General features: G+C 44.4%; 2 protein-coding genes across 2 annotated transcripts; both read left to right on the forward strand.

The window, feature by feature from the left end:
• Positions 1-209: 209 nt before the first annotated feature.
• On the forward strand, positions 210-7,592 carry LOC308165771 (tumor necrosis factor alpha-induced protein 2-like; the record flags this gene model as incomplete). The annotated part of the gene is made up of 11 exons (XM_080539926.1): positions 210-249; positions 1,625-1,813; positions 2,340-2,997; positions 3,463-3,574; positions 3,826-3,948; positions 4,265-4,359; positions 4,534-4,626; positions 4,731-4,848; positions 5,676-5,831; positions 6,289-6,410; positions 7,448-7,592. Exons 2-11 carry the CDS (start codon positions 1,627-1,629, stop codon positions 7,590-7,592), a joined length of 1,809 nt encoding a protein of 602 aa, XP_080396052.1. The 5' UTR covers positions 210-249; positions 1,625-1,626.
• A 10,143-nt stretch (positions 7,593-17,735) lies between these two features.
• On the forward strand, positions 17,736-27,795 carry LOC308175887 (eukaryotic translation initiation factor 5-like). Its single transcript, XM_080550451.1, has 11 exons — positions 17,736-17,949; positions 18,763-19,054; positions 19,770-19,851; positions 20,403-20,575; positions 20,954-21,065; positions 21,480-21,598; positions 22,302-22,463; positions 24,882-25,043; positions 25,419-25,583; positions 26,395-26,532; positions 27,409-27,795. The coding sequence occupies exons 2-11, from the start codon at positions 18,983-18,985 to the stop codon at positions 27,505-27,507; spliced, it is 1,284 nt and encodes a 427-aa protein (XP_080406577.1). The 5' UTR covers positions 17,736-17,949; positions 18,763-18,982; the 3' UTR covers positions 27,508-27,795.
• The last annotated feature ends 135 nt before the right edge of the window (positions 27,796-27,930 follow it).

A 27,930-nucleotide genomic window follows, 5' to 3' on the forward strand; every position in this document is an offset into this window, starting at 1 on the left:
TACCACCCCTTGGACAGATGTCCTATAAATACTGGGACAGGAGTGGTCTGTCCTGTCTGTCTGAGGAGGGGTAGGCTCTGGACGGTAGACTCTGGACGCTCCACACTAGTCGGCCGTACATAAGAGTGTACTTCTAGTGAAGTAAAGTGGTCGACAAGGTTCATTTCATTCCAAGCCTTTATTCCACCTCGGGGGACTCTGAGGGAGACCCTCATACAGGTTACTAGCTGATCTGTCATCCGACACGCGGTTGGTAATATAATTACATTTTTTTTCAGTTTCAGTTTCAGTTTCTTACAGTATCTCGGTGCATTAATGACACTGGGACTGCAACGTGATAACAAGTCTATTATTATATATGTACAGAGACAGGGTTGGCAGCATTTTACAACATCTCGTGACGTTAGAATTATAAGGTTCTATCTCCGTTTTTGGTCAAAATTGAGGTTTTTTTTACATAATCTGATCCATTAGGTGTTTATTAATGCCTGTGTGGTGTTATTTTTTAAATGTTGACATTTTTGAGTTAGTAATTAATAAAATACAAAGGTTCCATCTCACAAAACATAATGGAATGTAAAAACTTTGACGCTCAATATCTCTGAACTACCCTAAACGGAGATAGAACCTTATCATTCTAAACGGAGATAGAACCTTATCATTCTAAACGGAGATAGAACCTTATCATTCTAAACGGAGATAGAACCTTATCATTCTAGCTCACGATGTGTTTCTTGTTTGGATGAGCAGGTGACGTCTCCGTGTGTTTGCTTATTGATATTTCGCAATGTATGCAATGCAATGCATGTCAGTTTGTATTACTCCAATCAGGCTATAGTTTAAATAGATGTGTAGAGGTTCGATATAATACCCAACTATATAAAATCAAATCAGTATGGTATTTGGGTAAATAGTGGCTCTGGGGTGAACGTGTCCTCTTCCTCTCTCTAACCTCTCTCCTCTCTCCTCTTCCTCTCTCTAACCTCTCTCCTCTCTCCTCTCTCCTCTTCCTCTCTCTAACATCTCTCCTCTTCCTCTCTCTAACCTCTCTCCTCTTCCTCTCTCTAACCTCTCTCCTCTTCCTCTCCCCTCTTCCTCTCTCTAACCTCTCTCCTCTTCCTCTCCCTAACCTCTCTCCTCTCTCCTCTTCCTCTCTCTAACCTCTCTCCTCTTCCTCTCTCTAACCTCTCTCCTCTTCCTCTCCCCTCTTCCTCTCTCCTCTTCCTCTCTCTAACCTCTCTCCTCTCTCCTCTTCCTCTCTCTAACCTCTCTCCTCTCTCCTCTTCCTCTCTCTAACCTCTCTCCTCTCCCTCTCCCCTCTTCCTCTCTCCTCTTCCTCTCCCTAACCTCTCTCCTCTCTCCTCTTCCTCTCTCTAACCTCTCTCCTCTTCCTCTCTCTAACCTCTCTCCTCTTCCTCTCCCCTCTTCCTCTCTCCTCTCTCCTCTTCCTCTCTCCTCTCTCCTCTTCCTCTCTCTAACCTCTCTCCTCTTCCTCTCTCTAACCTCTCTCCTCTTCCTCTCCCTAACCTCTCTCCTCTCTCCTCTTCCTCTCTCTAACCTCTCTCCTCTCTCCTCTTCCTCTCCCTAACCTCTCTCCTCTTCCTCTCTCTAACCTCATTAGCAGAAATGACCAAAGGGACCAGCAAACCTGGAACAGACACGGTGGGATCTAATGCGAAATCAAAATCACCTGGAAGGTTTCGTATGAAACTGCCCAACTTCCTCAGGAGTTCTGGGAATCCTAAGAATAACACCAATGTAACAGTTCCAGATCTCCCTGACAACACACCCAGCGGTGTAGCACAGGTTGAAGGTACAAACACATTTGTTTTTTGCTTTGCCAGCTGTGTGTAAGACATTATTGGAGCACTTTGAGCAGCAACGTTTGCAGGAAAAGTGCAATACAATTATTATTATTATTATTATTATTATTATTATTATTGTTATTATTATTATTATTATTATTATTATTATTTTGGTTTTGGCGTTCGTAAAGCGGCGGAGCGCACACTGGGTTCAACATCATAAAGGGACCAAGAGCGAATTTACGAACGCAACCTATGATAGTTTAGATATTATAGCCTATGATAATTTAGATATTATAGCCTATGATAGTTTAGATATTATAGCCTATGATAGTTTAGATATTATAGCCTATGATAGTTTAGATATTATAGCCTATGATAGTTTAGATATTATAGCCTATGGTAGTTTAGATATTATAGCCTATGATAGTTTAGATATTATAGCCTATGATAGTTTAGATATTATAGCCTATGATAGTTTAGATATGATCTAAACATGATGATCATGTATCCTTCCTGTGCTTCTTCTCTCAGAAGTGCTCACTTTTGAGCAGAACCTTGACAGACGCCGCTTGTCCGTCGCCGGCAGACAGCTGATCGCCAGAGAGAACCGCCTGTACGGCCCTACGGTGGCCGAGAAGACGGAGGAGGATGAAGAGCAGATGGCTAAAGACCACAAAGCCCTCCTCAGCCAGATACGACAGGCTCTGTCTGATGCTAACGCTAACGTTAGGAACCCAACGGTAGAGAGTCTGGCGGTCCTGAAGTCTGCCGCGGAGGCCGTCCAACAGGAGGAGCAGCAGGACAGGCGGTGGCGGGAGCGGGGGGGTGGGGGTGACCCCCCCCCCGTCTGGAGGCCCAGTCGCTGCGGGCATCTCCATGACAACGTGATCCGTGACGCGGTGGAGAAACGCATGGCTCGCGGAGCGGAGATTCCCCCGGCGCAGGCGAAGGGGCTGTCCTCCTCCGTACAGAGAGATATCTGTGGGATGGGCAAATGTCTGCTGGAAGACCTGGTGTGGGTGTCGGAGGTGGTTAAGGGCTGCTACCCGGAGGAGATGCATGTCTGCAACCTCTACACGAGGATGTACCACCAAGCCTTCAGCGCCAGACTGGCCTCCCTGGCGGAGTTTGACCTGGTCATAGAAGACTGCTCATACATCCTGCTCTGGGTCAACCACTTGTACCCGAAGTGAGTGATGATGATGATAATAATAATAATAATAATAATAATAATAATAATAATAATAATAATAATAATAATAACGTATAACTTAACAATAATGAATAATAATTATTAACTTAATAACTTAATTTGTATAGCACTTTTCCTGCAAACGTTGCAGCTCGAAGTGCTTAAATGTTGATATTGATTATGATAATAATAGTATGTGTGTGTCCTTCACAGTATCTTCAACGATGTTGGGATGAGATGATGAGGTTGTTTTGTATCTAGGCAACAAGGTGTTGGGATGTTAAGATAATGTTTTTATAATATTTTTATAATTATCAAGCTGTATATGGACTAGTATGACATATAATAATAATAATAATAATAAAAACTTTATTCCAAACGTTGCCTACAGTGAGTATATAACGTATACAGTTTATACAGTATACAACTTATGGTGACAAACTGCTTTTGTTTTTTTCTCAGTATTCTAAAGAAACAGGAACTGGTCACAGAGGTCGACCACCACGCCCTGGGGAGGCTGCTGCCTGACGAGCTGATCAAACCTCTGGAGCAGCAGTACCTCCTTCTCAAAAAGGTAGTTGGTTCTGTGAATTACATCACACTTTAGGGTTAGTCTTGACTTGAACATATGTGCTGAGGTTGCATCCCTAATGTAAACTGGCAGTGCATTCCACAATTTGGGTGCATAAAATGAGAATGCAGCCTCACCAAATCTCTTCTTTTGTACATGTGGTACACAGAGAAAACCAGCGTCAGAAGACCTAAGACCAATAACACATAATTTGAGGCTTTGAAAGTACAGTTGATTGTATGTCTTGTTTCCAGGAAGAGGTGCACCAGATCATCCAGCAGGTGTTGAGTGAAGAGGTCCAGTCCTGGACCAGGGGGGCGGAGCCTGAGCTCAGAGACCAGCGCTACGTCAGCCCCCTGGCCATCGACGTCATCCAGGTACAGAACCCTGCTCCTCCTGCCTCCTCCTCAGCACCACGTCCTTCTGGCCTGTGTGTCTGCTACAGGTCTGACCAGGGGCAGAATGAGCTGTCTTAAGATGTTGGTTTATATGCATTTACATTTAAATGTTTGGCATTTAGCAGACGCCTTATTCCAAAGCGACTTACAATCGCAAGAGATCATACTCTCATTATGCCCTGATTAGCCAGATAACGTGGGTAATTAACTCAGGGATGACTCCTTGGGGCAGTAATATTTATATCCATCATTATGATTGATTACCAGCTATTCCTCTAACTCTCTGTTCCTGTAGTGTGTTGATGCTGGAGAGAAGGCAGTGGAGGTCTTGTTGGGGGACAGCTACCAGGGTCAGATGGTGGTGGGGGTGCTGAAGACCTTCTTGGAGAGGTATTGGAACTTCTCTTCTTTACAGAAGTGCACATGCATCAAGTTACATTGCCACTATAAGACACTATTAAACGTGAACTGTGATATTCTTGTATGTTCATAGAAAACCTAATGGCGTATTAGTGCATGCTAAATGGATAATTCACACATTTATGAAATAAAACACTTTCACAGCTACAAGGAGTTCCAGCAAAGAGTAGTCAAAGGAAGCAGTGGGAACAGCAAAGCAGTAATAATGGCCAACCTCGCCTGTGTCGACCAGCTCAGGTGAGTTTGATCTGTCTTGGTTGATTGGTGTTTGATGGTTAAGACCATAACAGGAACCATAATTCAGAAAGTAAACTAACTTAGATATCTTTGTTTCCACAAAGGGATTATATTGCCAGGAATATCCGAGAGGATTTAAAGGACAGCTGTCTATCCCTAGTGACCGATATGAAGAACTGTGGCTACACATATCTAACAGGCCCCATACACAAGGACCTCAAGGTACTGTTGATGTATATCATATATATATATATGATATATCAAATGTATGACCAACCTAAGTGTCTTTACCCCAACAACAACTATTATGTGTCTTGTCTCTGAAACGTCCTAACTTAGTGTCTCTCTCTCTGCTCTCTCTCTCACACACACACACACACACACACACACACACACACACACACACAGCCTAAGTACAGGTGTCTTGGGACACATGACTGGTTGATGGAGACGAGGTCAGTGATGGAGAACCTTCTGGGAGGACTAGAAGAACACGCCCAGGGGCTCCAGGGCCTGAGTGAGCCCAGCCACCAGGTACGCTACTGACAGAGGGAGGGGCTTACTGACTGGCTGATTGATTGGTAGATTGACAGGTTGGTTGATTGGTAGATTGACAGGTTAACTGATTGGTAGATTGACAGGTTAATTGATTGGTAGATTGACAGGTTAACTGATTGGTAGATTGACAGGTTGGTTGATTGGTAGATTGACAGGTTAACAGTAGAACAGCCATGGGTGTGGTCATTTGACGCTGTGAATAAAACAAATGGTATATCTTTGCACTCGATTTCAGGTCCTTCCTTTCATGACTTTTCCTAGATATGTGCGTTCTACCACCCAGTATCCTTACATTTTCAAAATCACATCAGGATAAGCTAGTATGAAGCTATTTAGCAGTTTTTTTGTGTAGGAGGCAGGCTCATTTACAATCCAGCCAACTAGTGGTCGTTGTGTGTAAGTAGCAGCTTGAGCATTGTAAAGAGGGGCTCTTCTAGTAGGTAAAAAAGGCAGGGCTGTTCTGGTGTTCACTGATTGGTTGTCTCCTGCAGGGGCTGATGGGACAGCTGCACTGGGAGGTCATGGCGGAGTACGTCAGCAGGCTGCTGAGGAGGAAGGTCAGCCTGAAGGACAGGAGGAGGCAGGAGGACGCGGCCAGGAGGGTGTGTGAGGACGCACAGAGACTCCACACCCTGCTCACTGAAGAGGTGAGAACACACACACACACACACACGCACACACACACACACACACACACACACACACACACGCACACACACACCTGAGATTTATCGAATTGTGTACACAACACAGTTAGGGTCAGGGTTAGGGGTCAGGGTTAGGGTCAGAGTTATGGTCAGGGTTAGGGGTCAGGGTCAGAGTTATGGTTAGGAGTCAGGGTTAGGGTCAGGGTAGGGGGTCAGGGTTAGGGTCGGGTCAGGGTTAGGGTCAGGGTTAGGGTCAGAGTTAGGGGTCAGGCTTAGGGTCAGGGTAGGGGGTTAGGGTTAGGGTCAGGGTCAGAGTTAGGGGTCAGGGTCAGAGTTAGGGGTCAGGGTCAGGATTAGAGGGCCTGAGATTAACCTTTAGGGTCAGGGTTAGGGGTCAGGGTCAGGTTCAGGGTCAGGGGTAGAGGGCCTGAGCTCAACCTTGATGTTGTTGTCCCAGGGTTCCACAGAAGAGTGGTTGGGTGACGTTCTCCCCAGGATCGCTGAGGTGCTGAGACTCCAAGACCTTCCTGCCCTCCAGCTGGAGATGGTCAGCCTGAGGGTCTGCTACCCTGACCTCAGGTAACACTCCCAATCATGTTACACCTTTACACCATCTACCCTGACCTCAGGTAACACTCCCAATCATGTTACACCTTTACACCATCTACCCTGACCTCAGGTAGCACTCCCAATCATGTTATACACCTGTACACCATCTACAGTACATTGCCAATTACATAGAAATGCTGCAGAATATACAGCAGTGACCTTCTGCTAGCATATCAGCCCAATAGAGCTCTCAGGTCTTCTGCTAGCATATCAGCCCAATAGAGTAAGTAAGTAAGTAAGTAACGTTTATTTATATAAGTAACGTTTATTTATATAGCACAAAATGTACAACGACAAGAGCCGCCCAAAGTGCTTAACAGATCAAATATAAAGTGAAAAACAAGATAAAAGAGATAACATACAGATTAAAGAAAACTGATTAAATAGAAAAATACACTAAAAGCAAGGTGCAGTATGAATAAAAGTGCAAAGAGTGCAGTGCAATAGAGCTCTCAGGTCTTGTGCTAGCATATCAGCCCAATAGAGCTCTCAGGTCTTCTGCTAGCATATCAGACTAATAGAGCTCTCAGGTCTTCTGACGCTGGTGTACCACATGTACAAAAGAAGAGATTTGGTGAGGTTGCATTCTCATTTTATGCTCCAGATTGTGTGTCACTGCCAGTTTACATTAGGGATGCAACCTCAGCACATATGTTCAAGTCAAGACTAAAAACCCATCTTTTTAATATTGCCATTACATTTAAATGACTATGTAATTACATTGTGATTATATAATGATTAAAGCACTTGTTTGCAGGAAAAGTGCACTTGTTTGCAGGAAAAGTGCTATACAAATAAAAAGTTGTTATTATTATCATTATTATTATTATTATTATTATTATTATTATAATAATAATAATAATAAGATTTTGTATACTGTAGCTATTCATAATATAACATACTGACATCTCAGATCAGGTACTTTGCTCAAGGCTAAAGCTGTTCAGGGGGGTGCACTGTGCATGGAACACATAATGATCTCCACCTTTTTCCCCTTTGACCCACAGTACCAAGCATGTTTCTGCGCTGCTCTACCTCAAGCCCACCCTGTCTGCCTCTGACAGGAAGAAGGTGATCAACACTGTGGATAGTCAGGAGGCGCCCAGCGGCCAGGGGACCAGGAGCTTCTTCTGCAATGTTCAGGTCAAATAAGTGTTATGGGTCAAGGGTCAATGTTCAGGTCAAATAAGGGGGTGTTCTCACTAGAACATTTGCTTCACTTGAAACGGAGTTTAGGATAAAGTTCGCTTTGCTCTGCGTTGTTTGGAGCTGAACCCTCGGATGCTCCGCTTGAAAAGGGTGGTTTCGCTCCGGTTAGAAACAACGCATCCATCACTTTGCTTCGCTTCACTTTTGGTGAGAACGCTGCTCGAGGCAGTCCATAGGAAAACAACAGCGCACACGTGTTGATCTGGATAAGAGCGGGACAACGGACAATTCTCAATTTTCTTGACCAATCAACTACCATGTCTGTTGCTTCAATTGCGTACGTTACTTCGTTTACATAAAGGGCTGTAAGAACGCAAATCAGAGATTTGCGAACTCATCCACTTGCTTCGGGTCTCGATTCAGACTTTCATGTGAGAACATGACCTTAGTGTTACGGGTCCAGTAATGAAACTTGTTTGGTTTTTTTGTTCTGTTTTTTTTAAGTCAGTATTTAACAGAAACAGAATCAGAATTATTTTTATTGCAGGTGGCTTCATGTGAAGAGAACAGGAAGGGATGCCTGCATGGCACGCTCATTCCTGTTGCCCTACTTCCTGTAGTGTTATTGTTGTTGATGTGTGTGCGTTAGTACGACACAGTACAGGCCACCGTAGTGACATCAGGGTCAGGTAGGCGAGGTGAGGACCAGACAATAACACACCTGTACTGTAGAGCTACGGAGCTACGGAGCTAGTTAAATAAAGTACTCTCACGTTTATATACAGAGGACTCTGTGTATGCTTATGTAACACAACATTTCCCTTATTTCTTTTGAAACTACTCATAGATAACAGAGTTGAATCATCCTGATACAGTAAATGTTACTTAAACAAGACCAGCAGCTTCTCTGCCATTCCTGAATCATATAAGCTATTTAAGGTGCTTAATGTATGCTGCAATGCAATACACCTGTTAGGATCCTGCTTTATTTTTCCTCCATGAGAATGTTTTTTTCTTAAAGGTGTTTTGCACATTTTAGATTGTATTTTACTACTAGTATTTACTTCTTTTATATAAAAAAAAAAACATTCTGTTGATGTTGATTGTTGGAAAAATGTTATGTGTTTTTTTAGTTTTTTTATTTCAATATGACAATTTTTCAGTATTCTTATGTATTCATGTCATAAGGTACTGCATTTGTTTGGATGTGTGATTAGGTGGAGAACACAAGCTGGTGCAAATAAATCCTAAACATTTCAGTAAACTGTTCCTAATGTCAAGTATGTCAAAGCTCTCATGTGAACCCCCATCCCCCTCACATTCTGACCTGCATTTCTCATGATTTGTAATAACAATACGTCTATATGGACAAAAGTATTGGGTACCTGAACATCACACCCATATGAGCTTGTTGAACTTCTCATTCCAAAACCACGGGCATTAATATGGAGTTGGTCCCACGCCCCACCTCTGCTGCTATAACAGCTTCCACCCTTCTGGGAAAACGTTCTACTAGATTTTAGAACATGGTTGCGCTGGGATTTGCTCCCGTTCTGCCACAAGAGCATGAATGAGGTCGGGCGCTGATGTTGGGCGAGAAGGACTGGCTCGCAGTCTGCGTTCCAATTCATCCCAAAGGTGTTCGATGGGGATAATAATAATAATAATAATAATAATAATAATAACTTTAATTTATATAGCGCCTTTCAAAAACCCAAGGACGCTTTACAAGGGAATGAAAGGACAGACAAAACAGAAAACAAACAAAGCAAAAAAAAGCTGAAACAATGACTAGGGGCCAAAGGCCTTGGTGAACAGATGGGTTTTGAGGGCTAGTTTGAAGGAGTCCAGGGTGGGGGCGTTGCGGATCACTATGGGGAGGGAGTTCCAGAGAGTAGGTGCGGCCACGCTGAAGGCTCTGTCCCCAAAGGTCCGTAGGTTGGTGCGCGGGGTGGATAGCAGGCCCATGTCTGCGGACCGCAGGTTCCGGGAAGGGGTATGTTGGGAGAGGAGGTCAGTTAGGTAATGGGGGGCGCAGGCGTGGAGGGATTTGTAGGTGAGGAGGAGGATTTTGAATGCAGGACTTGACCGGGAGCCATTGGAGGTGAATGAGGGATGAGGTCAGAGCTTGGAGTCTGGGTTTTACAGCCTTATGCAATCTGAGATATTCCTCCTTGGACAACTCATAATGAAGGTTACTCATTTGGTTAAGGAAATGAAAGGCCAGGAAAGGGTTAAGTACGAATCACTTCTAATAGCCGTCCAGTTCAGCGTGATTTGTTGTGACCCTCAGTTCCAGGTAGAAGCCGACTTTACCGTAAACTATTACTGCTGCTATAGGAAGCCTGCGACACACTGCAATAACATTCGTTCACAGGATGATGGGTGTTTAGGTCAAGGTGGGAGTTCCTTCCTGGTGTTTTCATTGTGTAGAGTGTAGAGATAAGGATCTACATATACTTACATATACTGTATGTGCTGGGTGGACTGACCATTGAAACATACAAGCTAAGACGCCTGTCATCAATGTCTGTGAGGGAGCTTTCCAAAAAGCATACAACATTAATTAATCCCCATCCCCTGACCCCCTGGAGGGAATTCTCATCACTGTAAATGTGGGAATTTCCCATGTAAAGGTTGTCTGTTATCTGGGAGTCCCCCTCCCTTTATGTAGGACAACAACTGATTATCATGTGTCTCTACCTAGAGGACGTCATTGGTACTACACCCAATGTACATGAATGAATCCATCAGTGAGGCGGTTTTTGCTGCGGTTAAAACCACTGATGACAAGAAGGACGAAGCAGTAGTAAGTACTTTAACTTCTCTCTTCTTTTACATTGTTCTTTTATTTCTGTTGCTGTGTCAAGTATAACCATAACCATGTCACGACAATAATAAGGATGTACCGATAAAACAAACATTGCTACAAGATGAAAGTTAGCCCGCTTTATCCCAAATGCATAGAATAATATGATGCATTTACAAAAAAGGGAGAAAGAGAGTCTGACCTGAGTTCCCTGCAGGTGTTGAAGGTCTTGAAGCAGAGCAGCACACCTGCTGGGCCCCTGGGGGCTTGTCTCTGAAGGTGCTTCCTCTCAACGTTGACATACCTACAAGCAGGAATGTTCATCAACTATTATAGGTGTACAGAGACAGTGAAACATAGGCCTACTGTAATTAGTGGGTGCTAAGCTAACAATACAAAATAAACAGTATGTTATAAGATCACGGCGTTTATGCACTAGAGAGGTGGGGGGGAGGGGGGTTGGTATAGATTCTCACTCTATATACAGTAGATACCTATATAGGTATAGATACACTATCAACTCTCTGTAGCTCATTGCTTTGTTACCTGGATGACGTCCACATGTAGTCTGATGAAGACCTCTGGTGTAGACACCCCTCCCTCTCTGTCTAACCCCCCCTCCTTTCTGTCTGACTCCTCGTTCTGAAGGATCTTACTCAGTGATGTTGAGATGTCCTCCTACAATGGTAGAAAGGAGATTCAGGAGAGGAAGTGAATTACGGTAACTACAATCTATAGACCTATGCAGGAAATCTTAAAAACACACTTCATGCGCCATTACATAGGTAACTAGGTTAGATTAGATTAGATTAGATTAGATTAAATTCAACTTGTCATCGCAGAGTACAAGTACAATACAACGAAATGCAGTTTAGCATCCAACCAGAAGTGCAAATAGTGATATAAGGGCATGATATAAATAGAACAAGAGGTAGTGATAGGTAACTATGTAATATACAGTATGTGTAGAGGTAGTTTCAACTAATGTTGAAATGTGAAATAACAATGTTACCACTAAACATGTGTGTCTCCTATGTTCCTTTATTTCACACGTCACAGACATGTTATTCACCTGCACGTTGGCCAACAGTTTGTTCACTGCGTGTGGAACCCAGTCTGTCAGCAGGAGAAGGTCGATGTCTAGTAGCGCTGTTTCCTTCCTGGAACACATCCCAAAACACGCTGTGGTTATGCTGCTGTTGGTGTTTTACTGTTCAAACACTGCTTAACACTAGAACAGCCGTGGGTGGGGTCATTAACACTAGAACAGCCATGGGTGGGGTCATTAACACTAGAACAGCCGTGGGTGGGGTCATTAACACTAGAACAGCCATGGGTGGGGTCATTAACACTAGAACAGCCATGGGTGGGGTCATTAACACTAGAACAGCCGTGGGTGGGGTCATTAACACTAGAACAGCCGTGGGTGGGGTCATTAACACTAGAACAGCCGTGGGTGGGGTCATTAACACTAGAACAGCCATGGGTGGGGTCATTAACACTAGAACAGCCGTGGGTGGGGTCATTAACACTAGAACAGCCGTGGTTGGGGTCATTAACACTAGAACAGCCGTGGGTGGGGTCATTAACACTAGAACAGCCGTGGGTGGGGTCATTAACACTAGAACAGCCGTGGGTGGGGTCATTTGACCAAGTGTAAGTGCAACCTTTAAGTGCAACCAACTTTCAGGACCCTCCTTTCATGACTTTTCCTAGATATGTGCGTTCTACCAGCCAGTATCCTTACATTCTCATCCTTACATCAGGATAAGCTAATATAAAGCTATTTTTGCATTTTTTTCTGTGTAGGAGGCATGCTAATTTACAAGACATGCCAAGGAGTGGTCTTTGTGTGTAAACAGCACCTTTCCATTGTAAAGACTATGGTCATTTGACCCCAGATGCGGCGCTAAGAGTAGATGAAATAGGCACGGCTGTTCTAGTGTTAAGGATATCACAATAATTACTGCATGATGAGAGAGAGAGAGAGAGAGAGAGAGAGAGAGAGAGAGAGAGAGAGAGAGAGAGAGAGAGAGAGAGAGAGAGAGAGAGAGAGAGAGAGAGAGGGAGGAGAGGAGGAGAATTTACCTCAGGTGTGTGTGTAGCACCCAGTCAAGCAGGGTGAAAGCCTGTTTAGTTTTGTTGCAGTTCTGTTGCTGGAGGACCACGTGTAGGTGGGCAAACGTACGGCGGTGATAGCTGTCAATCAAACTCCCCAGCAACCAAGTCTCTTTGAGAACGGGAGCCGACCTCAGCAGCCTCTCTAGGACGGTGTCCTGCACATTCCTCAGGTGGGCCTCCAGGTTCACAGCACCCTCTGCTGGCAGCTCAGGGAAGTGCTTGTCCACAGACTCCTCAAAGAGATGAAGGCACTGTTGGTGCAGGTTCTCTGGAGCTGGATGCGCCTTCTGAGCCTCACAGTACATCTCACCCCATCGGCCCTCCAGGGGAGACGCAGGTCCCTCTCGAGTGGCACCAGGAACTACTCCCAAAGCTTTGGCAAGGGCGCTGAGCACTATCTGGCACTTCTCCTGACCCCCCTGACCTCTCTGGTGACCCCCCTCCTGCAGGGTGTTGATGTTCTCTGTACAGGGATTCCCGAACCCCAGATTCCCTGTCTGGTCCTGTCCTACAACATACAGGAGCGAGATTGACTTGGTGGTCTCCTGGTGCACCCGGAACAACCTAGAGCTGAAAGCTCTTAAGACAGTGGAGCTGATAGTGGACTTCAGGAGGAACCCACCCCCTCCCTCTCCAATCATACTGGGAGGCACTCCAGTCACCACAGTGGAGTCATGCCGCTTCCTTGGGGTGGCAGTCTCTCGGGACTTGAAGTGGGGGCCCAACATCGACGCCCTCACAAAAAAGGCCCAGAAGAGACTGTTTTTCCTGAGGCAGCTCAGTAAGTTGAAGTTTGTGATGTCGCAGCAAAAACAAGTGCACATTTTTCCAGCGCGCTGCGCGCATTTCATTACCCATCTGGGCTAAGCCCTGGATCTCCTACAATCAGAAATCCGCCCCTGGCCTAGACTACATAATGTTAATATTAATCAAGGATGAGGACTATTTCTCCATACATGACTCACCATAGCTCTTTGCTCACTGATGGGATTCCATGTTGTGCACTAGGTGCCCTTTTTTTCATTTCGCGCCTGCCCTTCAAACAGCCTGAGTCCGCCACTGTTCAAGAACCCAGAGTACTTACTCCTTATGTTCCAACGACTGTTATCTCCTAAATGTCCCCAAAGTTCGCACTGAATTCGGCAAGCACTCCTTCATGCACTTTGCACCCTCTGCCTGGAATTCATTACAGAGCACTTTGAACCTGAAGGAACTAATTTCTCTTGGAACATTTAAAAACCTTGTGAGTAACTTTGAATCAGCCTCATATCGTTCTTGCTCCTGCTTTTTATGAAAGTCCCATTATTTTATCCTATTGCTCTTACTTCGTTTACATAAAGGGCTGTGAGAACGCAAATCAGAGAAATAATTCATGCAACAATGTTGCGAACTCATCCACTTGCTCCGGGTCTCGATTCGGACTTTCATGTGAGAACATGACCTAAGATAGCATACTTAACTGTGCATTGTTGGACTCAGTTTAAAACAGTCCAGTTTAAAACAGCCGATTCAAAGCCTCACTCTCTCTTGGCAGAAGTCTGTTCCCTGATGTCAGCCAACCCTTCATGGTTGTCATGGTGATGTAGGATGGGACAGGGCCCTCGTCCTTCAACATGGTGGACGGCCTCACCAGGTCTCTCTGCTATGGAGACTCATCCGTCTCTGTCTGAGCCAGCCGGTCTCTGACAGTCAGATGGATGAGCTCTCAACATCTGGCCTCTATGTGTTGTTTGTCAACTTTCTATTCTTCTCTTTCGACACTTTTATTTCGCTTGTTTTTTTATTATATACTTTGTTTTATCAGCTGCTTATGCTCTTTTGTGTTTTATAGCAATTATGTTTTTGTGTTTTTTTTTTCAATCCTGACTGTGTGTACTATTTAATCTTGTTCTGTAAAAGCGCTACGTATATATAAATAAAGTTGTGGAATGACTCCATACAAAGTTCCGTTCCTCAACTTCAGAATGAGTAGAATGTTGCGCGCTGTGAGTCACAGGCAGTCACATGCTCGTTACTGTGCGTTCCAGGCGCATGTGTCCTCTGTGGCTCAGCTGGTAGAGCGTGGTGCTAACAACACTTAGGTTGTGGATTAGATTCCCGTTGGGACCGTATATACTGAAAAATGTATAATGTCGTACATTAGTATGTACATACACTGCAATGTAAGTCGCTTTGGATAAAAGCGTCAGCTAAATGGCGTATATTATTATTATTATTATATTATAGTTCTCATGCAAGTAGCCAACTGTTATAGTCATATTACAATAAATTATATTTTATAGCCTTCTAAAAGTCTCCAGGAACAGATCATTGTTATTGCACGCTGTGGAGACAGCATTCATCAGCAGCAAGGCCTCCGAGATCTGGCCCCAAAATATGATCCTTATCCTGTCTACTGAAACAAGCCTATATGGCACACCAAGTTTGGCTCATGAGTGAACGGCGAAAATGTCTGGTCGGCACAGCTAGGGATTCCATGGAAGTTACAAGGAACTATGTGTGAAAGAGGCTTAAATGTTGAAATAACAGTAATAAGCCTACCATGTTCATTGATAAAAATGACATAAGGGATGAAAGGGGGGGGTGGCAGTTTTAGAAGGGGGATGATGAAGCGTGTTGGACTGCACTTGTTTTTGCTGCGACACCACAAACTTCAACTTACCACCACCTTAAGCCCAATTTGTCGTGAGAACAGCCCAGAAGATCACCGGCGCCCCCCTCCCCTCTCTGGAAGAGCTGTACAACACACGCTGCCTCAGGAAGGCCTCCAAGATCTCCAGAGACCCATCCCACCCTGGGTACGAACACTTTGCCCGGCTGCCCTCGAAAAGGCGGTACAGGACCATGGCCGCAAGGACAAACAGACTGAAGCTCAGCTTCTACCCCAGTGCCATCCAGGCCCTGAACACAGCAAAGACCTAGGTTCTGGGCCCTGGACAGTCTGGACGGATTGATGGCAGCTGCTGGATTGAAAAAGCAGGTGTAGTGCTGAGGCACAAATGTGTACATTTCAAGCCTGCAAACTGCGACACTTTAAATGCATGTGCAATAACACTATGGGCCAGTTTCACAGACAAGGCTTAAGCCTAATCCTGGACTAAAAAGCATCTTCAATGGAGATTTTACATTGAAAGTGTGATTTAGTCCAGGACTAGGCTTAAGCCTTGTCTGTGAAACCGGCCCTATGTGCAATATGACAGCCCTAGTCGTTTTATCTGTACAGTATAGTATAGTGGATAGTGTACATAGCCTTTATTTATGTAAACCAGCTCCTTTCCCTTCTTGTTTTTTTAGTTTTTTTTTTCTTTCCTAGCACCAGGGGAGCCACCCCTCCCAAATTTCGTTGTTTGGTACCTGTACTATAGCAATGACAATAAAGACCATTCATTCATTCATTCATTCATTCATTCATTCATTCATTCATTCATTTATACTTTATACTTTATAGTGGACAAAAGGCACTGGAGAACACTTATACCAGGGCTCGACGTTAAGGCTTTTTATATAAATGATACATCATTATCAAATCAATAGTAGTCAAATTAGTTATTTGCACTAACATACACTCACCAGCCACTTGCACCGGTACACCTTGCTATTACCGGGTTGGACAACACACCACCAAGTCCAAATGGTACATTCCAAGCAAGTGTTCTAAGCTAATTAGCATGCATCCACTGCATCACTAAATAATGCATCCATGGCATCAATAAATACTGCGGAAAGTTCTTTATGCTGATAATCTTGGCAGTTAAGTAAAATCATCTCACATTAAAAAAGGGTAAATATAGTATATATAGTGTATTATGCATATTGCTGTGATGCAATTCCAACAGTGAATCCATGCATTTCTATATTATCTTAAATATCTGGCTTCTATATGTTAATCCTTGAGGGTCAAACAGCTCTGCATTTCATAAAGAATATGATGTATGAGAAGTTACACTTGAACATCAAACATCCATCATACACACATCAGGGAAATGTGTGTCTGAAACATCAAAATGATACAGGGAAGTGAGAGGTTAGTAAATGAGTGATATTGTGAAACAACAGATTGTGTTTTAACTGTAACGGTTTTTCCAGTCAGACTTTTAATGTCAGTAGTTGTTATGTTATGACGTTATGATCTCTGAAGGTGAATTCATAAGGTGAGTTCAATAGTTGCCAATGCCCTAACAATGCATGCATCATTTCATCTAAAACCCCAGGTTATTGTGAACATTGTACATTGCTTTTAACACATTGTGAGCCAGGCTTGATGTAATCTCGCAACCCAACCCAACATATCTAGTGAGACTATGCTTTATACAGTACAGTAACTACACAGAGCCTGTTGTTTTTGTTTGTTTTCAGATTACACAGTTATTCATATAATTTGTGAATCGCCACTGTGGTGTTCCAGGTGTTGTGTTTCATTGACATTAATCATTCTAATATATTATTATTGTATATATTTGTATATTGTATATATTTTGTATATGTATATCACTTTATGTTTAAATCTTATAGTAATTATTATACTATTTAGTACTTTGAGCTGCAACGTTTGCAGGAAAAGTGCTATAGAAATAAAGGTTATTAATAAAATATGTAACTCCGTCGTCATCGTTATGTTAGACACCTTCATGTATTATATAGGTCGATACTGTAAAATTCATTGGAGACGTGAATGTGTCCAATGGTTGACGGCCGAGGGGCGGGTTAAAGCAAGAAGCAGCGCAGTTGTGGGTCACGTTGTTGCGCTGCGTTCGTAAATACGCTCTGGAAATCTGACCAGCACTCGCGGAATGCCGCTTGTCCAATAAAATCACTCGGTCGCTCTGTGACGTCGACCCCAGTGTGGTCCTCCGGCGCGCTCAGAGGGAGTTGACGAACGCAGCCACCGTTGGCTCCAGTTAGCTACATTCTGACGACGTAGCACACTGACAGAGAGAAGCTTCGAGAGGTAAGAATGGGAACGTTTTTAATACAACCTGGTGTTTTTTTTTTGTCTTCCATACAATGTTATATCAAAGTTAACCAATTCATGAAGTTTTTTTCCCCAAGAGTTAAGATTTTAACCCGTGTTGTTAGCTAAAGGGGTTCGTATACCATGCTATAAACTTCATCTAGAATAGCTGGTCTGGTATCAAAACGTGCTGTGTTAGCGAGGCCGAGCCGAAGCTACGCAGCAGTTTGACAGCTTGTCTTTATGCTCTCCCTAGATCCCCCCCCAACTCCCGAGGGCGTCCCGAACATTCCGACAGTAGGGGCTCGATCTGCCTGTCACCTATAAAAGGTTCACAGTCACCCTTGACACCGTCGTTGTGCCTCCCTGCGTCATCTGAAGCACAATCCAGCTACAACACAACACCAGCTCTCGGCACATCCTTCACTGCGTCTCTCGGACGACCAGCGTTGTGTTTATGTCTTTGTTTTACGAAAACGGTGAGTTTGAAAACGGGGGAACAGTTTTAAGGGGTTTCACTTAACCACGTTTAACTTGTTTTTATGATACGTTTGTGTTTAACCTAACAGTCGTGATGAGGTTTGTTGGTGGATGGCCAGAAATAAGTAGATCAAAATGGCGTCTCCCATCTCTCGTGCGCTCTTGGGGCTGCGTTCGTAGATTCGCTCTGGAACTCTTGATCAGCACTCGTGGAACGCCTCTTGTCCAATCAAATAACTCGGTCCCTTTATGACGTCGGACCCAGCGTGCGCTCCGGCGCTCTCAGAGCGAATTTACGACCGCAGCCCTTAGATAAATCATGACGCACTCTGCACCCACCAGTAGCTAAAAGCTAAGCTAAGTGCTATGTATCTGTAGACGCCGACCTTCCTGTCTGTTTGTAACTGTTCAGAACATGAATATTTATTTATCTAGACATAATCTGTTTGGTATGTCATTGTTACAGTGTTGAAGTAACTTCCTCTTTTTATTAGTGCGTTGGTTCCATTGCCATAGGTCTAGTTTATTTAGCACTTGGCTAGCTACCAGCAGCGGGGCCCTAGGGACGCACAGGGGATGACGCACCTGATTCACCGAATCAATAATTTGACGTGTACTTAACACAGGTGTGTCAGTGAGTCACTTAGCCCCGTCAGTTCCCCCTGGGGCCACGAGGCGTATGGAAACAGTGACCTGTCATTTCGGTTGGCTCTGCCTTAATTAGCACACTTGGGGAATAGTTTTCAGTCGAGATTCTTCATTATTCTAATGTCAATGCTTCCCTGTTCCTCTCCTCTCTCTCTCTTTCTCAGAGCTGTTGCGCAGCTGTTGGAACCTGTGTGGGGGAAACCTAGTCTACGAGCAAGGAGCTTGCGGCCACAGCGGCAAAACCTTTTTCATGTCAGAGACTGAGCAAGCTTGCAGTCGTTTATGTCACCCCCTCTTTTCCAGACAGAAGATCCCGAAACATCCCAAACATTCAAGATCATTTTACCTTACTGATAATAGTGCTAGCGCTAGCAGCCAGCCAAGATGTCTGTCAACGTCAACCGCAGCGTGCTGGACCAGTTCTATCGCTACAAGATGCCCCGTCTGATAGCTAAGGTAACCGTGGTGATGTAGTCTGGTAGTCGTGTCTGTGGAAGATCTATGTTGGACTTTTTGTTGTTGTTGATTTTATCCCTTTTTCACCCAATTTAGTATCCAATTGCACCCAACCTAGTATCCAATTATCCCCTGCCTATTGCGTAGGATCAACCGCACGACCCCGTGGCCGGCATGGCTGAAACATTAAACCTCCTATCTGCAAAATGCACTTTTTCTCCACAGACAAAATGCACTTTTTCTCCACAGACAGCCCTATCATGTGCAGCCTTCCTTGTCATCATTTAAAGTGAAAACCTCAAATCAGAAAATGTAGCAGTTAGGAGATTTTGCTTTTTGGCCATCGATATAATAATAATAATAATGCATTTTAGTTGTATTGCGCTTTTCATTCAAAAGAATCTCAGAGTGCTACAAAGTAAAAAAAAAAAAATAATACTAAAAACAAGTTAAAAACACAAAATAAATCACAAGAATGAACACAGGTTCAACAGTCGACAGCCTTTTTGAAGAAAAATATTAAGAGTCAGGCTCTGTACTGCCCTTAGCTGGCTAGGAAGGCTGATCTATAGCTTTGATCTGTCTTGTGCTGTGAGTCTGACTTAGGGCAGATCAAGATTCCAGAAAGTATCAAATGGGGCGTCATTGTTCTTATTGTTTGTGTGTGTGTGTGTCTGTCTGTGTCTGTGTCTGTTTTTGGCTTGGGTCTTTTCAGGTTGAGGGCAAAGGAAATGGAATCAAGACGGTCATTGTCAACATGGTTGATGTTGCAAAGGCACTGAACAGGCCTCCAACATGTAAGTACATCTGCCAGGCCCTCTGTGCTGCTGCAGGGTGATGCACTTCACTCTTACCCACTCCATCCACAGCACATATCTAACACTCACTTCTGTTAATGCAGCATGGCAGCCATTTTGTAACTGAGCTGACCTGTGTTAGGGAGTGGTATCACTACATTTTACAGTAGCTTGCTGGTAGTTACACCACTTACACTGGTGGTAATCTAGTGTTTTAGTTTATTTAGCACACATGAAACGGTGCAAGGAGGGAACGAAGCCCAGAAGGCTTGTACATGGTCCCACTCCCGTCAACAGCCAAGGTTCAATATACCACAAACAAAATCATATCCATGGGGCAAAATGGTAGGATAGCACAAAAAAAAGACACACGGATGCATAAGACACAGGATGCATAACTTATTTACTATTGTTGAACCATATTCCCGCCATCAGGTCTCCTGCCTGTTCTAACGAGTTAAACACCTGTCCAGAGTAGCTTCCCCAGCACTGCTGTGGACCAATCAGCTGAGAGGATTCTGAACTGACATCATTGTTCTCCTCCTCTGCAGATCCTACCAAGTTTTTTGGTTGTGAACTTGGTGCCCAGACCCAGTTTGATGCTAAGAACGACCGCTTCATCGTCAATGGATCCCATGAGGCGAACAAGCTGCAAGACATGCTTGATGGGTTCATCAGGAAATTTGTGCTGTGCCCTGAGTGCGACAACCCTGAAACTGACCTGGTAAATAGATATTTCTGAACACATTTCCCTGTTGTGAGTCGATGTTTGAGTTGTGGGAACAGGGATGAGTTGTGTGTTCCATGCACTGCTGTGAAGCTATGCCAGTGGAATTTGACCCCTATAACAAATACATGGGAGGTGGTCAGATATATTCCTGTTAATGTTTAGAAGTTTGCATTTATTTAAGGTCCCTCCCTCCTTCTCTGTTTTTGAGGTGTGTAGATATAAAATGACCACGCTCTGCTCCAGTCAGCAATGATTTTGAGTGTCAAATGATTTGACAGCCTGACCTGTTCAGAGTCGACCTACCACTCCTATTCAGGCTTTTTCAAACGGATTGTGCATCCCTTCATATTGACCTTTGACCTCTCTCTGCAGCATATCAACGCTAAGAAACAAACCATCGGTAACTCCTGTAAGGCCTGTGGGTATCGTGGCATGCTCGACACGCGACACAAACTCTGCACCTTCATCCTCAAAAACCCACCAGGTGAGGCTGCGCTCTGCTGGTTCTGGGTTGTTGATTAAAGAAAAGTGATCTGTGCTGTTTTTGCTGTTCTCCAATTCTGATCTCCTTTCTTAGATTCAGATGTTAGTCATCAATTGTAATCATGAAGATGTTTCTTTGTTTGTTAGAATTAATGTATGTTAACGTTTTACATTTCAATTTGTTGGATGGATGTAGGGTTGCAAAATTCCCGTAAGTTTAGGAAACGTTCAGATAGTTAACTAACCCTAACCTAAAGTTATGGAAACTTGGGAAATTATCACAAAGTTTCCCAAACTTCCCAAAACGGGAATTTTGCAACCCTATATGGATGTGTGTGTCAAATTATCGGAAATATGTTATGTTTGAATTAAACACCTGTGGCACGAGAATTAAACACCTGTGTCTCCTGAACAGAGAATGAAAGTGCTGGACCCGTCAAGAAAGAGAAGAAGAGCCGTAAGAAGGACAAGGAGAATGGCTCTGGCAGCGGAGAGGCTGGCAACCACAACGACATAGATGCCCCCGAGGCTGTGGTGGGTCTCCTCTCCGTCCCTAACCACCTCCTCTCCTCTCTCTCCCCCCTGTACAGACCCCTTCATCTCCTCTCTGTCCCTAACCCTCACCACCTCCTCCTCTCCTCTCTCTCCCCCCTGTACAGACCCCTTCATCTCCTCTCTGTCCCTCCTAAACACCTCCTCCTCTCCTTTCTGTCCCTAAACCTCACCACCTCCTCCTCTCCTCTCTCTCCCCCTTGTACCAGACCCCTTCATCTCCTCTCTGTCCCTCCTAAACACCTCATCTCCACTCTACCCTCTGTACAGTTTCTCTACTGTAAATCGAACAAATAAAAGTAATTCTTCCTTCTTCTAGCATTGTGACTGCCAGTGGCCCCTGGTCCTAAGATAGATTAGTTTCTTTCTCATGATGACTGATGTATAGATGATTCACTAAGCTAACAAATGTACTTGTTGTAAGTCGCTTTGGATAAAGACGTCTGCTAAATGTCTAAAATGTAAACGTGACGCTGATTCTCTGGTCTGATGAGAAATGGAGATTCGTTCATTTCAGACGGCCTCACTTAACGTTAGCTTCCACTTAGCATCTCACCTGCCTGTGGTTCGACTGCTCAGCGTCTTGTCTGTTTGACCTCTGACCTTGAACCTTGGTTGACCGTCTGTGTGTGTGTGTGTGTGTGTGTGTGTGTGTGTGTGCGCGTGTGTGTGTGTGTGGCGTCAGGACGGTGATGAGGACGATGATGACTGGGCGGAGGAGACCACGGAGGAGGCGCAGAGACGGAGGATGGAGGAGATCAGCGAGCACGCCAAGAACCTCACGCTCAGTGAGGACCTGGAGAAAACCCTGGAGGAGCGGGTCAACATCTTCTACGACTTTGTAAAGGTACGTTAGACCCTGGAGGAGAGGGTCAACATATTCTACGACTTTGTAACGGTGCGTTAGACCTTGGAGGAGCGGGTCAACATATTCTACGACTTTGTAAAGGTGCGTCTGAAGGGGCGCTTAGGTGACGTAGCGGGTTAAGCGTCGACCGTCTAACCGCAGGGTTCCCGGTTCGATTCCGTCCGTGGTCATATCCTGCATGTCATCCCTTCTCTCTCTCACCCATCAAAATCTCTACCTTCTCTGTCAATAAAAAGAAAAATATCAGTGGGACTGCCCCACTCAGAAAAAAATACTTAAAGGTACATCTGAAGCTAATCACTCTACATCAGTTCAATTTAGGCATTGGCATTGCAGTAGAGATACAAAATCAATAATAGAATAAGGATATAGACAATAATCAATAAAGAATAAGCAGGATATAGACAACAGTCAACAATAGCTGTATATACAGTAGCGTCAGAGCATCAATACCAGAATAGGTGATATCAGCAGAATGGCAGTCAGCATATCAACATGCTTAATAGATGGTGGAAGATGAATTTGTCTTGTTATAGATGTCTGGAACCCCCCCTAACAATTAGGCCTAAGTCGTTAATGGCTTTGGGACTTGGGGAAACCAGGGGGGTATTCCATCAACGTCGCTAAAGGAAACTCCAGGCTTATTCTGATGGAGGAATTCTCACTGGATTCTCCTTTAGCAACGTTGGTGGAATACCCCCAAGATTCTAGTTCAGTGTTTTGTGCTGATCTACACACTTTACAATCTTGTTCCTTGGCATCTTAGCAGGGGTGCGAACTTGTCACTTTTCTGCTAAATTAGCTTTAGTCTTTACCTCAAAATAGGTCATCAATGTGAAGCATGTAGATAAAAACAAAACAAAAAAAAACAGCAAACTAATCTTCCTGTCTGCTAAACTGCTGCTGCTGTTTAAATAACTTTTGTCTTCGGGATAGCGATATCCTTATAGCACCATTAGTGCTAGCGCTACCCTCCCACCCCGTCAAAAAATTTCCTCTAAGGTTAGACGCGCATTGATCATTAAAGGTGTCACTGATGTAAACGGTTACAGCTCCAAGTGGCGGTGAGGTCTGGAAAAATATTGACAAGGTCTTTAAAAAGTCTTAGAAAGGTATTGAAATTAACCTCAAGATTTCTGTATATACCCTGTATACACCTTATATACACCTTGCAGTGTTTCCTCCAGGATTTTTCACATTAGTGGCGGAGCACAATTTTTCTTGCGCGCAAATTCTTTTCGCGTGCACGCGCATAAAACGCGCACCGGTGCTCAAAACAAAGACGTAATTTCACCAAAAACTAGAGGGTGGCAACAATTATAATTTCTTAAATAGCGGTTAAGTCATTAAAGCCGAGCAGGTGATTTTATATAGAAGGTGATCAAATACCAATATATCCTGCAGCGGAACATGCGGAACGCGCATTACACACACACACACACACACAGAAAGATCAATACGAAGTAGGCCTACATGAGAGTACACGCACAAAACCGGCTAACGTTACTCTAACTGTTTACACAAGTAAAATCACAGTGTGACAGTCAGATGGAGCATTCGGTAAACAACAACAGCAAGGTAATGCTATCAGTTGAGTTAAAGAAAACAAACTCTTACCTTTGAGGACACCAACATGAGCCCTGCTTACCCGTACCTCCGCCGCTTCTGTTCGTGGTGATTTTAGAGGCAATAGATTATTTTTGCGCCGCGCATATTGCTATGAATAGTTCGAAGCTAGGTGCTTGTACGTTAGGTGCGAGAATGCTCGGTTAACCCATTAGCGGGAACATTATTTGTTTCACAAAATAGGCTGATTTAATTGACCATGAACATCAGAGACATGCATTACGAATGTTCATTTAAAATACTCTATACTGAGCACTGTTATAAGAACATGAACCAGAGAACAGCAGTAAATGCAATAACCCACAGTCGTCGCTGATGTTGCATTTTCGATTAGGATACGTTTACGGGATTAAAGGGACCGGCGACAGGCGAAGAGAGAAATCCAAATGTCCCGCAAAATTCGGACCAATCACAAAACTGTTTTGAAAGCGCGTCGCCTCGCACCGCGCGCCTGTTGAGCGATTCAGTCTCGATTGCAGTGCGAACACAAACGACGAGGTTAATCGCAACATTGTAACATATTGTAACTAACTACGCCCTAAATCGTAACGAAATGTAGGTCTGGAAGCGGCCTAAATCTAGCTTCAATCTGCTTTTTTCTGTTCTCCGGTCATAATAACTCACTGCCTTTCTGCGCAGCCTGAATCAAAGTGGACTGTCTGAATCAATTAGTGGCGGAGGAAATTCATTCGTGGCGGCCCGCCACGAATAAATGCATATAGAGGAAACAATGCCTTGTCTTTACCTTTCCTCTGCCTTCCCCGTCTGCAGCAAAAGAAGGAGGACGGGGCCATCGACGCGGCGGACAAGGAGATCCTGGCGGAGGCGGAGCGGCTGGACGTGAAGGCCATGGGCCCGCTGATCCTCAGTGAGCTGCTGTTCGACGAGAACATCCGCGATCAGATCAAGAAATACAAACGCCATTTCCTGCGCGTAAGTTTTTACATTCGACCTTGACCACCGTAGTTTTTTTCAATATGCTGTCTGGGTGACAGAAGGCTGTGGTGAACTTGTGTTCCTGCCTGGGGGGGGGGGGGGGTCATGGTTTTATACCGGGATCCCACGGGTCCTTGAAATCCTTGAAAGTTTGAGTTCACTCTCTAAAAAAATATATATATTCAAAAATGTTTTACTTTTTACTACGTCAACTAGTTCTGTCTCAAACTATGCCGTGTTGGGGCCTTGAATTTGAGGGAATTGAGTCTTGAAAGTTCTTGGAAGGTGTTGCACGAAAGGTGCTTGAATCTGATGTTCCAGAAGGTGTGGGAGAACCCTGTCATAGTTCTGTTCCTCCTGTTCTGTTGTCAGTTCTGCCACAACAACAAGAAGGCCCAGAAGTACCTGCTGGGGGGGTTTGAGTGCCTGGTGAAGCTCCACGAGGCCCAGCTGCTGCCCCGGGTGCCCGTGGTGCTGAAGGACCTCTACGACTCTGACCTGGTGGACGAGGACGTCATCCTGGCCTGGGCTGAGAAGGTGGGCTAGACCTGGGTTAGACCTGGGTTAGGGTTAGACCTGGTGGACGAGGACGTCATCCTGGCCTGGGCTGAGAAGGTGGGCTAGACCTGGGTTAGGGCTGGGTCAGACCTGGATTAGAGTTAGACCTGGGCTAGGGCTGGGTTAGACCTGGGCTACGGTTAGACCTGGGTTAGACCTGGGCTACGGTTAGACCTGGGTTAGACCTGGGCTAGGGTTTGACCTGGGCTAGACCTGGGTTAGGGTTAGGGCTGGGTTAGACCTGGGTTAGACCTGCGTTAGGGTTAGACCTGGGTTAGGGTTAGACCTGGGTTAGGGTTAGACCTGGGTTAGGGCTAGACCTGGGTTAGACCTGGGTTAGGGCTAGACCTGGGCTAGACCTGGGTTAGGGTTAGACCTGGGCTAGGGTTAGACCTGGTGGATGAAGACGTCTTAGCATAATGTCCTATGTCATGCTTCACTTGTGGTCAGCCCAGCCATCGTTGTATGTAGTGTCAAACATGCCTATATCAAAGAGATGACTTGGGGCAGATAGCGATTTTGGATTGTAACAAGCATTCTGATAGGCTGATGGCATCATAGGCAATAATGCCCAGTGAATCAGCAGTGTTAGGAGAGTAGAGTTAGGCAGATATCTACATTGGGCCGAAATAAGACTTCTATGCAGTTATGCTATGAGGCTAACGAAATTCAACTTCAATTCCTTGAGGAACATTTTGGCCCCTGTTGAAGCTGATTTATGCTGCCCTACATATCCTCCCTCTGCCTCAGCGAGACGTGTTCCTAATGTTTTATGTTCTGCCTCCTCCAGGTGTCTAAGAAGTACGTCTCCAAGGAGCTGGCCAAAGAGATCCACGCCAAGGCGGCGCCGTTCATTAAGTGGCTGAAGGAGGCGGAGGCGGAGAGCGATAGCAGCGCGGAGGAGGAGGAAGATGATGAGAACGTAGAGGTGTGTGTGTGTGTGTCTGTCTCAGACAAATTGTCCTTATTCAAGATTTTCACCAGTGGATTGGATTGGACTGTAATGGACCTATCTCTAAGCCACGCCCCAAAATATAAATTGTCCAATCATATCACAGCAAAAGTCACTACAGGCAGAAAACTCGGACAAACAACTCGCTAATATCTGATAGTAAAAAGCTTCTAGACTAAATATTCTCGTCATCTTTAAAAAACACGTCTATTACTTACGTGTAAATCTGAAATTTGAACTCCCGCCATTGTAAGTCATTGGATGTCATTCAGTCACGGTCAGTCAGTCACTGTCAGGGAAGAATTTGAGTGGAAAAGAGAACGCACACCACAGAAAACCTGGGCGAGGTGCTTAGAGGCAACAGAACTAAATACTATTAACAGGAGTAGAAGCCGCTCACTCAAGTTCCAGATGCAAGAAAGTGTCTATTTAATATGATCTATATAACTGTTTCGGCCGTAGCCTTTGTCAAGTCTTTACAAATTTTATTTGTATTGCACTTTTAATTCAAAAAGAATATCAGTGCTAACAACCATAAACACATAAGTTAAAACAAAAACAACCTAAAAACATAATAAGTTAAAAAACAAAACAACCTAAAATATATATTTTAACATATATAACCGTTGTCATTAAATCTACACTTTCTCGCATCTGGAACTTGAGTGTGCGGCTTCTACTCCTTTTAAATGTAGAGGTACGTGAAGACAAAATGTCTGCTTTAAGATGTCACATCCAGCAGACTAGATGGAACTGTACTTGGACTAGTTATGTAAGTTGGTGCACAACTAGAAGCTTGTTTGTTTGCTGACCTCCTGACCTCTCCTCCTCTCTCCTCTCTCCTCTGTCCAGGTTGTGTACTCGCCCTCCGCCCGCGAGCTCACAGTGGAGACGGTGAAACCAGACAAGCGTGATAAGGAGGAGGAAGACATTGATATTGATGCTATTTAAATAACCGGCGGTCTTGAGGAGACACTTCCTTGTGACGTAGCTTTGGATCCTGTCCAAACCTCTGGCCATCCTCTCTCTCTCTCCTGCACCCCCCCCCCCACACACACTGCTTTGTGGCATGACTAACTTACTCACTGCACATTAACTCTTAAGATGTATTCAATCAATAAAAACTAATTGTTTTAAGGGGTTTTAATCTGAGGTTTTGGGGGGATTTACTTGACTGCATATTATGATTTTGTTTTTCTGTTGTATTTTTCCAGTCATTAAAGAATGTTTTGCTATCCACCCTGTTGTTGTTGTAAATATATTTTTTTTTCAACAAAATATCTGATGCAATGCTGTGGGTTGGTTACTAAAGCAATGAGGCACATAATCGAGCTTGAAGTGTGAGTGTAAACTCTAAAGATGTCCGCACACGGT

This window comes from Nansenia antarctica (genome assembly GCF_963989245.1).
Source record: "Nansenia antarctica genome assembly, chromosome: 1".
Classification (NCBI taxonomy): Eukaryota; Metazoa; Chordata; class Actinopteri; order Argentiniformes; family Microstomatidae; genus Nansenia; species Nansenia antarctica.

Excerpts from the sequence above, each read along its gene's own strand:
- LOC308175887 (XM_080550451.1), top strand. The coding sequence starts at position 18,983 with ATGTCTGTCAACGTCAACCGCAGCGTGCTGGACCAGTTCTATCGCTAC. Across the intron at positions 22,464-24,881 it reads TCTTCTACGACTTTGTAAAG|CAAAAGAAGGAGGACGGGGC; the intron begins GTACGTTAGACC and ends CCCCGTCTGCAG. Across the intron at positions 25,584-26,394 it reads TCCTGGCCTGGGCTGAGAAG|GTGTCTAAGAAGTACGTCTC; the intron begins GTGGGCTAGACC and ends TGCCTCCTCCAG.